The sequence below is a fragment of the Microcaecilia unicolor genome, chromosome 1, assembly GCF_901765095.1.
Source record: "Microcaecilia unicolor chromosome 1, aMicUni1.1, whole genome shotgun sequence".
NCBI lineage: Eukaryota > Metazoa > Chordata > Amphibia > Gymnophiona > Siphonopidae > Microcaecilia > Microcaecilia unicolor.
Genome location: NC_044031.1, coordinates 676,489,504 through 676,507,223, shown reverse-complemented (window position 1 = coordinate 676,507,223; position 17,720 = coordinate 676,489,504). Strand labels below are relative to the sequence as shown.

Sequence of the window (17,720 nt, the reverse complement as noted above, 5' to 3'; positions counted from 1 at the left end):
ACTGGTATTAGGGTAGCACTGTGGGACTAATTTTGAAACAGGGTGCATATATCAACGTTGGGAGAAGGAGCCTATTTTATGCTTATTTTCTAAAGGCAACTTTAAAAAGCTCAGAAAACCCCAAGAGCAGGAGAAATGTTCAACAAAAATAATATAAAAATTCTCACGCAAATACCCCCAAATTCTGTATTTGTGACCTGAGTTGCGTGTGCAACTCAATTGGTTAACAAGCCAATCAGCAATGATAATTGTATGTTAAGCAATTATCAGCACTAATTGGCACTAATTGGAATTTACATGCACTACTTGCTAAGCGTATTCTATAGTCTGCTTAAATTCTACCACGCGGATCTCAAAAGGGGGTATGGCTAAGGGAAGACCATGTGCGGGTTGTAGGTATTCCTAAAATGTATGTGCAGTGTTATAGAATAACCTGTTCTGCACCTAAATTGAGACATGGGCATTTATACCATTGGTGTAAATGACTGCATCTAAATTTTAGTCATGTGGATGGCGCTATGCATATTCTGTAAACCATGCATAACTTTTGGAGTGGTTTATAGAATACGTGTAGTTGCATTTTCTATTCACGCCAATTTTTTTGGCAGCAAATATAGAATTGAGCCCATACCCCTGGATTCTATATAGCGCAACTTAAGTTGCACATGCAAATCTAGTTGTATTCTGTATTTGTACATGCAACTTAATTAGTTAACAAGCTAATCAGTGCCAACAATTGCCACTTAAGCAATTATTGACACTGGCATGTGTATTCTGTAATGTGATGAGCATAAATTCTGAGTCGCATAGTTGAAAAGGGGACATGGTCATGGGCGTTTCTAAAATCTATGTGTGTTGTTATAGAATACACCCGGTCTGTGTCTAATTTAGGTGTTGGCATGTACACTAAGTTTTACTTGGCGTAACTGCCCATGACTAAATTTAGTCGCACGTATGGGCACTCGGCATACTGTATAAACTGCATGGAAATTTAGGCTTATTCTATAAAGTGGTTCAATTTATTTATTTTTGCAGTTTTTAGTACATAATATTATTTAATTGATTAAATAATAATCTGAGTAAATGTTCTACTGCCGGGTTGGAGACAAGCGTATTTCATTTTGGCGCCAAATTACTTATTTTTCGATTTTGTCCCCAGCATGGAAGTGGAACATTTACTCAGATTATTATTTAATCAATTAAATAATATTATGTATTAAAAACTGAAAAATAAATAAATTGAACCACTTGATATATTTGGGAATCATAAATAGTTTTTCCTGTGACGCCAATGAAGAGGTTGGTGTTATAAATCTCACTGTGTTTGAAAGCTAATGTTCAGTGAGTTACAATGCTCAGGAATGCAGTAAGGATTGCTGTTGATTTGGGATTATATTTGGACTGGTATCATCTTATAACATGGCCGAACAGACATTCATGCAGTGCAGAGAGGTAGCCTAATGGTTAGTGCAGTTCGGTATGAGCACTTACACCAGCTTTTGACATAGGGTAAGTACTCATGCCTAAGGTTAGATGTGACACTGTAAACTTATGCTAATGTTCTATGATAGCAGTTTCACTCAGCACGCATCATCTCAACGCTTACATTTCGGTGCTATTTATTGAGTTTACCTCTTAGAGCTCTCCCTCGATCCTACTGTCTGGTCATCCAGTCAAAGAAATTAATCAGATTTGTCAGTCAAGAACACTCCTTCTCTAAATTTAAGAAGGCTTGGGAGATTCCTGCTGATGGACCTAGCAGTGGCGTAGTCACAGGTGGGCTGGGGTGGGCCAGGGCCCACCCACATAGGGCTCAGGCCCACCCAACAGTAATACAGATTTAGCAGTAGCTGGTGGGGATCCCAATCTCTGCCAGCTGAAAACGCTACTCTCCACGATACCGGCACCTGCACATTCTCAGTTTTCAGCGCCTACCTGCTGCAGACTGCCAAGGTGGAGAGAAGCATTTTTCCACAAGCTGAGATATTTTTTTGGTGGGGTGGAGAACACTTGGTGCCCACCTACTTCTTGCCTAGGCCCACCCAAAATCTGCTGTCTGGCTACGCCCCTGGGACCTAGGAAATCTACTCTATGTGCTTTTCTTGATAGGATTTATGCACTCAAAAAGTGATCAAGTTTTATAAATAAATAGATAGAATTTTTTTTACTCTTAATTTATTTTGAAAAAGAAATAAAATATAAGTATATCCCTAAATGTAAGGCTCAATGGGCCATTAGTCTGACAGAGTATGACACCTGTTGTGTTCTTATGGCACAGATCTACAATGCTTTTGCTGCTGAAACAGCAGTGGAAGTACTGCAGAACAGGAATGAATATGGGCACAATTGTGTGAGGTTTTCAGTGATTAATAGCCAGACATTCTGCAGAAGAAGAAGACACTGAAAATTATGAAAAAAGCAGTTTGAAGAGCAACTTTCTTTAAATTAGTCACGTTATTTTCTAACTCCTCTTACTCTCTTATCTATCTATATGTTCCATCTTTGCTTATACCCTACACTGTCAATTAAAATGTTCTATTACGTATTGTGTTGACATTGTAAGTAGTATACTATCCGCCTTATTTTCGAAAGAGAAAAACGCCTATATTTCGATCCAAATCGGGAGATGGGCGTTTTTCTCGCAAAGGCGCCCAAATTGGTATAATCGAAAGCCGATTTTGGGCGTTTCCAACTGCACTCCGTCGCGGAAACGAATAAAGTTGATGGGGGCGTGTCAGAGGTGTGGTGGAGGCGGGACTGGGGCGTGGTTATCAGCTGAGGAGAGATGGGCGTCTTTAGCTGATAATCGAAAAAAAAGGCGTTTTTACCTCGATTTTGGGTCACTTTTTTTGGACTCTTTTTTCTCACGAACAAGTCCCAAAAAATGCCTCAACTGCCCAGATGACCACTGGAGGGAATCGGGGATGACCTCCCCGGACTCCCCAGTGGTCACTAACCCCTCCCACCAAAAAATCCCCACTTTAAAAACTTTTTTTCCAGCCTGTATGCCAGCCTCAAATGCCGTACCCACCTCCATGACAGCAGAATGTGTTCGATCCTGTCACAGCCTTTCCCTGGGTCAGATGTGGCTCTTGGGTGCAGTACAGGGTCACATCAGCATTGCATTGTGGTGGGTGTACGGTATTGGGCTCCGTGATTTCATTAGTTTGTGTTACAGTCTCACGATGTTGGTAGTTGGTAGGCTCTTCTCCCATGGTGCTTTTCCCCCTGCCTACTGGGTCAGAGTGTGCCCTGTTGTGTTTCCTGTTGTAGTCCATGCGGTAGTGGCCATTTTTGTAATCCTGTTTTAGTTCCCTTTCCTGTGTTAGCCACGTTAGAGAATTTAGTTCTTACCTTGAATGTGGCTGAAAGAGGGCATTGTACAGCATTCTGCCAGCTCTGACCTACTGCTAATCTCAGTACCAGGGAGACTCGTTGCCAGTGGGGCACAACCTCTGATCTGCAGTTAATTGTGAGTAAACGCAGTTATTCCAATAAAGGACATTTTTGGAGAGATTAGTCTTCAGGTGTCAACTGGTGTGCCAATGTTATACAGCAGCAACAAGTCCTAGAGGCCTGCGTGTATGCAGGTCCCTGGAGCACTTTTAGTGGGTACCGCAGTGCACTTCAGCCAGGTGGCCCCAGGCCCATCCCCCCCCCCCACCTGTAACACTTGTGCTGGTAAATGGGAGGTCTCCAAAACCCACTGTACCCACATGTAGGTGCCCCCTTCACCCCTAAGAGCTATGGTAGTGTTGTACATTTGTGGGTAGTGGGTTTTGGGGGAGGGGGGTTGGGGGCTCAGCAACCGTGGTAAGGGAGCTATGCATGTGGGAGCTTTTTCTGAAGTCCACCGCACTGACCTAGAGTGCCCAGTTGGTATCCTGGTATATCAGGGGGGTGAGTGTACTATGAATCCTGGCCCCTCCCATGACCAAATGGCTCGGATTAGGACATTTTTGAGCTGGGCGTTTTTAGTTTCCATTATCACTAAAAAAAACAAACGCCCAGCTCAAAAACATCCATTTTTTTGAAAATACGGTTCGGTCCGCCCCTTCACGGACCCATTCTCGGAGACAAACGCCCATGGAGTTAGGTGTTTGCGTTCGATTATGCCCCTCCACGCCATACTTTGTATTGTTATTTGAATGTTTTTACTGCTGTAATTGTCTATTGCTCATTTTTTATTTATTCTTACTGTACATTGTCTTGAGTGAATTCCTTCAAAAAGGCAGTAAATAAATCCTAATAAATAAAATAACTAAATAAGGAGACGGGGTGGAGTTCTCATTGGCTGCTTCTGAACTGTAGAACTCTTTTTATGGGTGTGCATGTTGAAATGAACTTCTTACTTTTAGAGAGTAATTGAAATCCTTTCTTTTTCTTTGGTAACTGCTATGGGACACTGCTGATTAAATGTTACTTATGGTAAATTTCCCTTGTGACTGTGTGATGGGTGTATGGAAGTGTGTGTGTTTGGGCTCGTGCTTTTATGCTGGAGATTGATCTTATGATTTAATTGATTTTAATTTTATAAACCACTTTGAATGACTTAGGCCACTAGAGCAGTCTATAAGATTTTATAATAAATATATAAAATAAATTATGGCTTTAACAGATTCACAGCAATGCCTGAATATTAATACTGTATATACAGACTTCTATAAATAGGAATGAATCCTTACCTTTTCCTGGTACTGCCGCCTGGAGGAGTCCAAGGATTGGATGAGTGCAGTGGCGTGGCCAATGAACATGGCATAGCAAGTGGCACCCACAATCATGCTCAGCATGGTAAGCCAGACATCCGACATGCCAACAGGAGCTTGCTGCCCGTATCCAATGCACAGCATGTGACTCATTGCCTTGAAGAGTGCATAGGAATACTGCTTCCCCAGGAGTCATTCTAAAAACAGAGAGAGAGAGAGAGAGAGACTGTTCACATGACAATAAAGGAGACCGGCATGAGTCCTCCTACCCCACCCTTTCACTAAAGTGACAGCAAGCCCTCCACTGATCTTGTGAGAAAGTGACAATCACTGATGACTACATAGGCATATACAGAATTCCTCTGAGTTCCTAATAAATAACTTCAGTAACCTTTCTTTAGGAAAAATTATGTGTTTTGGGGAAACCTGGAGAAGCTTACAGAGCCACATGGTACTGGAAAACAAACTTAAAGCAGCCAAGTAAATTTATAGCTGCTCTGAAGATGCCACCTGCTCACAACAAATTCAATTCAAAATAGCGACATTGACATTTTGCACCTTTTGCCTTGGGCTTCCGGATTTAACCATACCTTATTCCCCTCCATACCCTCCACTCTCTAAATGACCATCATCTGATTCTCCCATGCCCCAAGCAAGCATATTATGAATCCACTAGACACAGTGCTTTCTATTTTGTCGCCCCTCACATTTGGAACACACTTCCTCCTTTCCTTTGGTCTGAGACTCCCTTCAAATCTTTTCAGACTTCTTTAAAAACTTGTTTTTTTAAGTTAGCTTTTGGTGGATCGGATTGACATGTTGTTCTAGAATTCATGAGCAGCCATTTCTCTTCCCACTTTATCTCCCCCCTCCTTTGCTTTCTCTTTCTTGATTTGATTGATAAACTTTCCTGTCTTGAAATGGAGTTCTTTTCTTTTCTTTTAATTTGTAGTTTGTACACCGCTGTGCTCTGCCTCTGGCAGTTATATTGGTTTAGTAAGTTTTAATAAATAAAAATAAAATAAATAAAATATGTGCAAATGGTTGTTAGCCATGTGGCCCGTAGATATCAAATAGGACATGCAGCATTTAGCACATGCTAATGTTCGTTATTATTATTATTTATTCATTTGTATCCCATATTTTCCCACCTCTTTGCAGGCTCAATGTGGTTTACAATGAATCATAATAGTAAGTAATAGATTGGGGGATAACAGTTAGTATTACATAAAGGATATCAGTGTGTGCTAAGCTGTAGTAAAAGGGCCTCTTATGCAGATGCTTGCAGAATTATGCTTGGAAGCCATTCTAACATTTATGCATATAAGCGCACACATATGTGTGTAAATGCTAGCATTCTAAGCATTTATATGCATAACATGCATGTAAATGTGAGCACCTTTATGCAAGTCCAATACCACTATTTATTTATTTGTTACATTTACATCCCACATTTTTCCACCTGTTTGTAGGCTCAATGTGGCTTACATAGAGGGGCATAATTGAACGAAAACGTCTATCTTCATGGGCGTTTATCTCCGAGAACGGGGCCGTGAAGGGGCGGACCGAACCGTATTTTCGAAAAAAATAGACGTCCATGTTTTATTCGACAATTTGTGAGCTGGGCGTTTTTGTTTTTCAGTGATAATGGAAAATGAAAGCGCCCAGCTCAAAAATGAATAAATCCAAGGCATTTGTTCGTGGGAGGGGCCAGGATTCATAGTGCACTGGTCCCCCTCACCATGCCAGGACACCAACCGGGCACCCTAGGGGGCACTTTTACAAAAACAAAAAAAAGGTAAAAGAGCTCCCAGGTGCATAGCACCCTTCCCTTGTGTGTTGAGCCCCCCAAATCCCCCTCAAAACCCACTGCCCACAAGTCTACACCATTACTATAGTCCTAAGGGGTGAAGGGGGGCACCTACATGTGGGTACAGTGGGTTTGGGGGGGTTGGACGACTAAGCATTAAGCAGCACAATTGTAACAGGTAGGGGGGGATGGGCCTGGGTCCACCTGCCTGAAGTCCACTGCACCCCCTAACAACTGCTCCAGGGACCTGCATACTGCTGCCAGGGAGGTGGGTATGACATTTGAGGGTGAAAATAAAAAGTTGTGAAACATCATTTTTTGTGGTGGGAGGGGGTTAGTGACCACTGGGGGAGTCAAGGGAGGTCATCCCCAATTCCCTCTGGGGGTAATCTGGTCATTTAGGGCACTTTTTGGGGCCTTATTCGTGGAAAAAACAGGGTCCAGGAAAAGTGCTCTAAATTCTAGCTACAAACGCATACTTTTTTTCCATTATCAGCGAAAGGCGTCCATCTCTCCTCGGCCGATAACCACGCCCCAGTTCCACCTTTGCCACGCCTCTGACACGCCCCCGTCAACTTTGTACGCTTCCGCGATGGAGTGCAGTTGAAAACGTCCAAAATCGGCTTTCCATTATACCGATTTATTCGTTTTTGTGAGATAAACGTCTATCTCCCGATTTGGGTCGAAATCTAGGTGTTTTTCTCTTTCAATTATAAGGTGGATAGTATCGTAGAGGCGTTACAGACTCCGTAGTAAATAAATACAAAGTGATGTTGTGGTAAGATAAAGTTCATGTGGCCCAGCCACACTAGGGAATCGTACAACAGAAGAGTTGTGTTATGTCCATTACGTTCTTTAGTTTTGTTGTGTTGCAGGGATCAGGCATTTATGTTGGATCGGTAGGGTATGCCTTTCTAAACAGATTAGTTTTTAGTGTTTTCCGGAAGTTTAGGTGGTCGTTCGTAGTTTTCAAGGCTTTTGGTAATGCGTTCCACAGTTGTGTGCTTATGTAGGAAAAACTGGACGCGTAAGTTGATTTGTATTTGAGTCCTTTGCAGCTTGGGTAGTGCAGATTTAGGTACGTTCGTGTTGATTTGGATGTGTTTCTAGGTGGTAGGTCGATCAAGTCTGTCATGTATCCCGGAGCTTCACCGTAGATAATTTTGTGAACAAGAGTGCAGATTTTGAAAGCAATGCGTTCTTTGATTAGGAGCCAGTGTAGTTTTTTTGTGAATGGGGTTTTACACTTTCAAATCGCACACCCTTGTGTATGTGTATACATTTTATTTGTACCCTTTCAGCTGATATGCCCAAACTATGCCTCTAAGAATGTCTACACATGAGTTGCATAAAAATATTGCAATCTTTGTGTATGTGTATACTTTTTATTTGCATACTGGCTTTGCATACAGAAAATCCTTTATAAAATTACCCTGGCAATGTGCTACCTTGATTAATGAATCCCACTACTTTATTTTCAGAGCATCTATTCTTTGCTTTGACTTTTGGGTGTAATTCCGTTTGCACTATAACTCCTCCAAATGGCAAAACTGAAACTTACTACTAGCAGGAGTTGTTACTTTAAAGTTGGTAATTCTATATTGTAGCTATACTGTAAGGAGTTAGTTATATCATTGCTACCTCACCCAGGTCAACTTGAACAGCTGAAACAGTCCTGATAAGGTGACTTGCCCAAGGTCACAAAGAACATCAGCAGGTTTTTTTTTATCTTTGGCTGCTCAGGTTCTCAGCCCACTGCTCTAACCACTAGGCTACTCCACCACTTTGCCAATGGAAGTGAAAGCAATACAATAAGAAAACAATTGTCCTCTGCAAAGAACCACAAGTACTGAATCTTAAAGTGCATCTGATGAAAGGTGCTATGTAGTAATGATAATAATTAACTGGACCCTAGAGAATCTTAATGGGGTGATGTATCTCTCTCTCTCTCTCTCTCTTTAAGCATAGAGGGTTTTTGTACTGCATTTTTTCCTTAGTACTAAAATTGCACGCTTGTGCTTTGTGGCACTAATTGTTCTTCCCTTAAATCAAGGGCCATGCTCCCGAGTCCCCACAGGCCACTTGTTAAAAAAAAGTAAAAAGCTGTTTGTGGAGTTAAAGAAAGAGGAATAGATGAAGTGCTTCATTACCAGACTCTGAATAGCATCTTTAATAATCAGAATCATAGTTCAGGGAAGACAGAGAATTTAGCAACACCCCAGAAATAGAATTACTGATTCAGGGCTAGCCTTTGGCTTCTAGTATTGTGGAGTCTCACTGCAGAAGTTCAAGTGCTTGCTCTTGAGGTTGACTTGGTGTGTGTTGCAGTCATGTGTTACTGTGGCTTTCAAATAGTAGGGTAGGACTCACTTGAATAGGTGATTGCTGGATCTTGAATCAGCAGCCCCAGCACTCAAAAGTAAGGAAATGGATTCTACTTGTAGAACCAAAGGACTTGTGCAGCCTGTCTTCCAGTTGGTCACCTACTTTCCAACCATTACCTGCCAGTGACTAAGTGGGGAATGTATCAATTTGGATTACCATTAAGATGGGTATCTTACTGTTGACCTTGGTCATTAGTAACTAGGTTTCATTGCATTACATGGTACCTATGCTAAAATAGCACAAGTTAGTGGTAAAATAACCTGCCTTAATGGTAGCCCACATTGAGAAATTCTTCCCTACATCTCTCCATCAAAAGACCCCAGGCTATCACCTCATTTTAGTGGAGCATTTTTGAATAATGGTGGTGAGGGGTAATAGGTGAGATGTGGAGAATGTTATGGAGAAGGGAGGAGAATTAGAACTTGGATTAGGCAGGTGTTTTATTTCTCTATCCCATATCTACCACGCCAATTCATCTTTTTCTTTTTTTACCTTGACTGTCCGCATGCTATCTTAGTGCCTTATACTGACATTATAACTGCTCTTCGTGATCAGCAAGGAATGGCTGGCCCATGACATTACAACTCCTAGCTGTGATCAGTCACCTACTGGCTGCCCCAAGTTGCTGGATGTTTTTTCTAGAAGACTGATTTATGATGCATGAAAATTGTATCAATGCTTTTAACTCCATTGCATAGTAATATAAAGTTTACAGGTCTATTCTTCATGTGGACTTGGGTAAACAAAACAGCAAAAGTTTTCCATGGGTATAAAACCCGTACAAATATGAACATTATTTTACAGATTACAGTTTATTCCAAATTTGCTAGAATACAGCGGTAAATAATATAAAATACAAAATAAAAACAATAGAAAGGAACTCCAGCATATTAGATAGGAAAGTCCACACAATCAGCCAGACATACATCAAGACAGAATAGAACTAGACTAAAAAAAAGAAAAAAAAAGCATAAATGTAAATATCTGGACCACAGCGATACCAACTGCCAGGTAATCATGTTCCAAATATTACAGTATTAAGAGATCCCTGTATCATCACCCTCCCTGGCAGGGCATTTCACAAAGTGGGAACCAAGTAAAATAAAACACTAGACCTTGTGGACACCTGGGGGTCTTTTACTAAAGCTTAGCTTGAGTTTAAGCTGGACAGGGATGATATCACCAAACTACATTTGCCTTCTGATTTCAACTGTCATGCTGGAACATACAGAGATAACAACCCACAAGAGTAGAAGGAGGCTTAGCAAATAAAGCGTTCTGGGCCAGGACCAACAATTTAAATAATACCTGAAAGTGCACAGGTAACCAATAGCACTGAAGATAAAGGCGTTAATATGGTCAAATTTACAAGCATGTCTCATTTGTAACTTCTTTTCATTCACCCTTGAAAGTCCTGCCAACACAACATTACTGTAATTGAGACATAAACAATGCATGAATAAGGGAATGAAAAGCACTTTCATCAAATAGGCCCCTAAGAGACCGCAACTTATAAAGAGCAGGCATAGCCACTATGTACTATCTTATTTACTTGACCACAAATGGTGAGCTGAAAATCAATAACAATTCCCAACTATCTAAATTCATCAGCAACAGGAACAGGCATATCCACAGTAGTTGATGCATGAGCTACCTTAGCTGTAATCTAGCAGGCAGTGGTCTTAGCCAAGTTCAAAATTAAATTATGGGTAGTCAACAACTGATGGATAGCAGCCATACAGGACTGAAGAGAGCTTGTCATTACATTTGGAGGATTTCATCCACAAATGCGTACACACTTACTGCAAATATTTGTATAACCAGCAGCAAAGGGCTTAGAAAAACATTAAAAAGCAAGGGGGATAATGCCGAACCCTAAGGCACTCTACATTCCAGTATATGAGCCTCTGAAAATTCAGAGCCCACTGAGTCTGTAAACACGCAATCTGATAGAAAGGAGGCAAACCAAACAAGAACACTGCTACCCACCCCAAGGGCTGAAGATGGGAGAGCAAGAAATTATGATTGATCAAGTCAAAGACAACTTTTAAGTCAAGTGATACAATTAATACTATCACCTTAATTCTATATATAGCACTCAAAATTGCATGTGCCCAAATTGTGCACACAATTTAATTGCTTAATGAGCCAATTAGTGCTGATAATTGAGCGCTAACAATTGATTATTGTGCTAATTGGCAATAATTGGAATTTATGTGCTCATAGTTCACCTTTATGTACTATACTGCAAATAATACAAATATTTAAGCAGTTTACATTAAAAATTATATTAAAAGGAATAGACTAGAAAAAGGGAAGATGAACAGAATGGAAACCTAGATTACATTGTTCTAAAATTGATAATGAACGGGGAAGGGGAGGATTTGGGGAGTCAAGTTAACAATCATACTAAGATACAGAAGGAGGAGAGGCAGTGAATAGATAGAGACAAGGCAAAGGAAGTGATGCCATAGCAGGTAGAGCCCAAAGATGTTAAAAAACAAACAAAAAAACCTTAGGATGGTAAAGAATAAGCTACAATGAAATAATGTGTCTTTAATAAAGCCTTACATTTTTAAAATGGTAATTCAGAATGGAGATATACAGGGAGAGAATTCCATAATGTGGTGCAACTACACTAAAGCAAGAAGAAGGAGCCAAATGTGAGTGGATTTGCGAAAAAAAAAAGAGGGGACAACCAGAAGGTGTTGGCAAGCTAAATGAGGAGTGTGTGATGGGGTATAAGGCATTAGAAAACTAAAAAGAAATGATGGGATACCAGAATGCAGAATCTGATGAGTGAGAATAATAATTTTAAACTGAATCCTTCAAAAAATAGGAAGCCAGTGTTCTTTCATCAAAAGGGCAGAAGTACTGTCATATTTTTTCATGCCATAAAGCAATTTGACTGCTGTATTTTGAACAACTTTTAACCTATGAAGCTGATACTGAAGTAAAACGTAAAGGAGAGAATTGCAATAATCTTCTTTAAAGATGTACGCGTTAAATTTTCCACGTAGATCTGAAGAGGAGTGGCCATGGGAGGGGCATGGGTAGGTCAGGCTCATATCTAGGATTTGCATTACGTGTGAGAACTTACACCGGGGTTCATTTGATGTAAATCCTTGCACACAAGATTGAGTGCAGATCCCGATATTAAGCACTATGCTACAGCTCCATTTATAGAATAACACTTACCCCTGGATTCTATGTAGCACGCCTAAAGATCTGCACTGAAATCCAAGCGTATTCTGTAACAGTGTGCGTAAATTTATTGGCTTAACAAGCCAATCGGCTTTGCTAACAGCACTTAAAAAGCAATAATGAGCACTAATTGGCAATAACTAGAATTTACACACAGAACTCCGAATACGTGCAGGCAAAAAGGGGCATGGTTAGGGCGGGGAAAAGGGCAATTTGTGGGCATTCTGAAATGTATGTACATATAGAATGTGGCCTAGTATGCATAAATTTATGCGCCGGGATTTACACCACATTTTTGTTGGTGTAGATGGAGGTGCGTAACTTTAGGAACTATAATATCAACTAAGCACATTCTAAATACTGCACTTAATCTAGGCACTGCTTATAGAATATGCTTAGTTGGCAATGTTTTCCGCATGGATTTTTCAGGTCAATCTGAAGAAGATATAACTTGTATTAAGAATCCTCGTTCATCAAATGTTGTCTTTCTAGGGAAAATAGAACAAATGACACATTATATTTTGGGAAGTTTGACTACGAGTAGAGTTTGACAGCAAAACGTTAAATGGGAGGAGAAAGCCTCAGAACCCCACTGAGAAGTGAGTTTTTGTGAGGTTATATTTTAGTACGTTATGGATGACTGGAATTTATGCATGCTTTTCACTGTGAAAACTATATGTAAGTAATACAGCATCTTAACTCGTTGAATTATCAGAACCTAGGCAGTGTTGCATATGGATTCTAGACAGCTGGAATAAATGTGTACTTTTAAAAATAATTCTCAAGTTCAGGGGTATTTTGGATAAACAAATTTAGCAAAGGAAATACCCGTTTCCATTTCTAAAATGTCAATTTATGACCAATGCCAGGAACCGACTTTTTAAAAACATCATAATTCCTTCTTAAGATGGAGCTCAAGTCTGAAAAAGCACATTTGAAATATAGTTCAAGGAAGATTATGGGTAAAATACTTTCTAAAGTGAAGAGCTGTCATTCATCCTTGAAACCTTCAGTTAGTTTAGCTTCAGGAAATATAACTTGTATCATGGCACCTGACTGTGCAGACTGTATTTCAGAGGAAAAATAAGCAACACTGATACAACTAATTTACCATTCTCTCTTTTCTCAGTTGGTACAGTGTTTAAGGAATAAAATATGTACACACAGCTTCTGCTCTTCAACAGTGGCCTACATAATGCTTCTGGAGATAGATTTCAAAACACTTCCTCCCAAAGTACTCTTGCCTGTAATCCCACTTGATCTGGAATGTTACCATTAAATAAAAGATACAGAACAATTATGACTGAATTCCACAAGGGATTAAGTGTAAGAAGACTGCACAAAAATGATGAGTTGGTATATTGTCAGATTTCATAAACTGAAGCATGTGTAGGCTTGTGATTGTACATGTGTTTGGGCAGGGTTATCTATAAGAAACACTGTAAATATGTATTTATTACTATTATTTATTTTCCATTTCTATCCTGTCTTTCCATAAAAAGTTCAAAAGAACATAAGGATTGCCATATTAGATCAGAAAAAGGGCTCACTAAAACCAGTATCCTGTTTCCAACAGTGCCCAATCCAGGTCATAAGTACCTGGCAGGATCCTCCAAATTAGAGAGATTTCATGTTGCTTACCCCCCAGGGATAAGCAGTGGATTTTCTCAAGTCTACCTTTAACAGAAGTGTATGAACATTTCCTCCAGGAACTTGTCCAAACCTTTTCCATAACCAACTATACTAACTGCCTTTACCACACTGTCCAGCAACAAATTCCTGAACTTAATTGTGCACAGAGTGAAAAAAGTATTTAGTTAGATTTGTTCCTATTATCAGATCATTTATAAATATGTTAAAAAGTACCTGACCCAGTACAGATCTCTTGGACAGTCCACTGTTCACCCTTTATCTTAAAAGTACATAAAGAATACAAGTAAGACCAAATAAAGATATCTATCTAAAAATAAAACAGTGTAATAAAACTATAACGTAAAACTCAATTATACCAATAAAGCCAAAAGTAACAATAGCAAAAAAGAAAATCAGCACATGTCAACCCTTAAATTAAAAAAAAATCATAGCCCTCCCAAACCAGATCCATAAATCAGCTGCTTAAAAGCAGAAACAATGGAATTGAAAGGAAAAAATTCAGAGATTTAATATCCAAAAGGGAGCACATAAATAACAGTTCCCTTAATTGACTTTACTGGTGCTACCTCCTACAGGAATTCTAGATATCTGCTTGCTTATTGAAAATGCCCATTGAATATTAGTCAGACATAGACTATGGGATATAGCCAGAACTCAGTTTCCTTGTTTAGAGTCTGAATCCAGCCAACTTGTCAGTTAAAAGCTAATGAGAAAAAAAAGAAACATGTTTTTAAGGCTCCAAGCTGAAGAAAATCTGCCACTAACTACAGGCATACCTCTCCTTGTAGCATTTTCCACAAAACAAAGCTGTTACCAAGAAAACACGCTTACACAAGTAATTCACCTTCCCCTCTGTTGAAGTTGGAGACCGAAGGAATGTCTCCTAAGATAACCTAAGTGCTTGAGAGAAACTCTATTGAGGTCAACTGACACCATCTTCCCTCCCATCATTCACATGCTAGATACTGGTGAAACTGCTAGTTTCATACATGACTGAAAGCATATGAAAACATTTAACTGTCTTTTGTCAGTGTCTAATGAGAAGGGCAGCTTTCTTATGCTTTTTCCTAAAGAAAATATATTTGTACACAAATTGTTTTGGTTTTTTTTTTTAACTTCTGTCTCTCAGTCTTGATTTTTCTCTCCTAAATCATTTAACACTCTCATGTTCCCTTCCTCCTTGTTAATTTCATCTATTCCCGTTCACTTGTGTCCCTATCTGCTTCTCACAAAACTCTTGCAAAACTCTCCTTCAACCTTTTCCTCTCCCTGTCCCTGTCCAAAATCTTCCAGATGATACCTTCTCTATACCCTTGCCTCCTTTTTCTCCCATCTCCTTCCGACCATTATCCCAAACACCTGTTTCCTTCTCTCTTTCTTTTTCTGATAGCTATTGTTGTCCTGTCCACCTGCAATCCTCTAACTTCTCCCTCAAATCACTTCATTCATCTTTCTGTCTTCTCCCTTGCCCTAACCTCAGGACCCTCACCCCATACTGTCTCTCTCTGATTTTCTATAGTAATATAGAAGATGACAGTAAGCCAATGGCCTCATGTACTAACCCTGGAAAATGTGGCATAGTATCTTTTTTAAAATTTAGCTTTGGGTTGTAAATGAATTCAGGCCATGGTGGGAAATTTGTACATGCCCGGCAATGGCAACACGCAAAACATTTTAAACCAAGAGGTACTTCAAATGGTGGTGGCTACTGACAAGCCAGACCAATGGGTCTTTGAGCTTCATGATATACATGGGATGCCAAAGGTCACAGATGCTAGCCTTTGTTGTTTACATTAACCTCCTAATTCTATAAAATTGCTTGCCCAACTTGAAACTAGCGTGCAAAATTGAGCTTGCAACTTTCTACAATAGGGTCAGTTATGTATGTAGCTTAGGGGTCCTTTTACTAAGCTGTGGTTAAACAGGGCCTGCACTAATATCAGCATGTGTTTTTGATGTGTGCTGAGGCCTCTTTTTACCGCAGTGGGTAAAAGACTGTCCATTTTGGGGAAAAAGAAATGGCTATGTGGTAAGTGAACCACTTACTGCATGGCCATTTCACTGGGGAGCTCTTCCCGCTACCCATTGAGATGACAGTTAAGGGCTCCCACGCTAACCCAGTGGTAATTGGGTAGCAATTACCACCAGTTAAGTTCCCACGCTACAAAAATAGGACACATTTTTATAGCGTTGGAAATAGTGCACTCTAGGGGTGGGAACTACCGCTGGGCTCCTGTAGTAATCCAGTGATAGTTCCCAGACTGTGGTGGGCTTACCGCTGCTTAGTAAAAGGGCCCCTTAATAAGCTAATGACCTGTTAATTGGCATTAACAACCAATTATTGGCTATTATTGGTGTTAAATTGGCAATAATTTGCAGTTACGCACATAACTGCTCCTAGTTGGTATTCTATAAATTGCACATGAAATTTCCAGAGCATGCAACTGCAAGGGGCTCATGGACCTGGGAAGTGCATGGGCATTGCATTTACATACCTAACTGCCTATAGAGTTAGGCACAAGCATTTACACCAGCCATTTGGCTAGCATAAGTGTGGACACCTAAAGTTAGGTGCATAAATGCAGGCTTAGGCTAGTATTCTAAAATGACAATTGAATGCATGATTGCTATTATAGAATTTGAGCTCAGCTTGTAGCATCGCTGCACCCAACTTTAGGTGACTGTTTGAGAATTACCTCCTAAATAGCTGTCCCGAGGTTAAAAAGGAAATCAGGACTCATAGTTCAGTTATGGACTGGAGTAAAATATCCTGGGATTCAAGGAGTTCTTTGTACACCCAGCACCACTGTTTCCCAAGTCCAGTCCTGGAATATCCCTTGTCAGTCAAGTTTTCAGGATATCCACAATAAATATGCATGAACTTGATTTATATGCACTACCTCCATTATATGCAGATCCTTTTCATGCATATTCATTGTAGATATCCTGAAAACCTGACTGACAAGGGATACTCCAAGACTAGACTTGGGAAACCCTGTCCTACAGGTCACTGAAGATTTGTAAATAAGTTATAGAATAACCCACCCATATCAGACAATCCTTGTATTATCCCCCAAATTCTTTAAATGGTGCTCAAAATTGCACATATATGCAATTTATTGGCTGAGTCAATTAGTACCAATGATTGGGTGCAATCAATCAATTATTGGCACTAAATGGCAACAATTTGAATTTACATGTGTATCTTACTAGTTGCTATTCTATAAAATGCATGCGTATAATTTTTAGCACTCAATTGAAAAGCAGGTGTGACCATGGGAGAGGCATGGGTGTGTCAAGGGCATTCACTAGAGATGTGTGCAGTGTTACAGAATATGGGAGATTTGTGCCTAATTTAGGTGTGAGGATTTATACCAGGTTTCAGTTAGTTTAACTCAGGGGCATAGCTACGTGGGGCCATGGGGGCATAGGCCCCCACAGATTAAGCCCTGGCCTCGTCTACAATTGAGCCCCCCAGCCGCTGACCCCCCCCGCTGCCACCGCCGCCTGCCCCGCTGTCATATCAGGTACCTTGTTTGCTGGTGGGGGTCCCCAACCCCCGCCAGCCGAACAGTCTTCTTCAGCGCCGGTTCACTCTGGCGCCTTCGTTGTGTGATAATCTGTTTCTGATGCCTTACGTCCTGCACGGGGCTACATACATGACATGCACGGTGCAGGACATCGGGAGATCGAAACAGATCATCACACAGCGAAGGTGCCAGAGTCGACCGGCGCTGAAGAAGACTCTTCGGCTGGTGGGGGTTGGGGACCCCCACCTGCAAACAAGGTACCTGGCGGCTATGGGGGAGGGTTTTGCAGTGGCAGCGGCGGGGCGGGGTTGCGGTTGCAGCGGCTGGGGGGGGGTCCAAAGTGGCAGGGGGGGGGTCGGGCTGCGGGGGGAGGTGGCTAAACAGTGCCCCCACCTTGGACTCTGGCCCCCCTCCCGCCGAGGTCTGGCTACG

General features: G+C 40.7%; 1 protein-coding gene across 1 annotated transcript in view; it reads right to left on the bottom strand.

Moving 5' to 3' along the window:
- HCN4 (hyperpolarization activated cyclic nucleotide gated potassium channel 4) overlaps window positions 1-17,720 on the bottom strand; it is a 475,312-nt gene that overhangs the window by 42,428 nt on the left and 415,164 nt on the right. Inside the window, 2 exon segments of the mRNA XM_030190366.1 lie at window positions 4,686-4,888; window positions 4,891-4,903. Of these exon segments, the coding sequence (XP_030046226.1) occupies window positions 4,686-4,888; window positions 4,891-4,903 (216 nt within the window).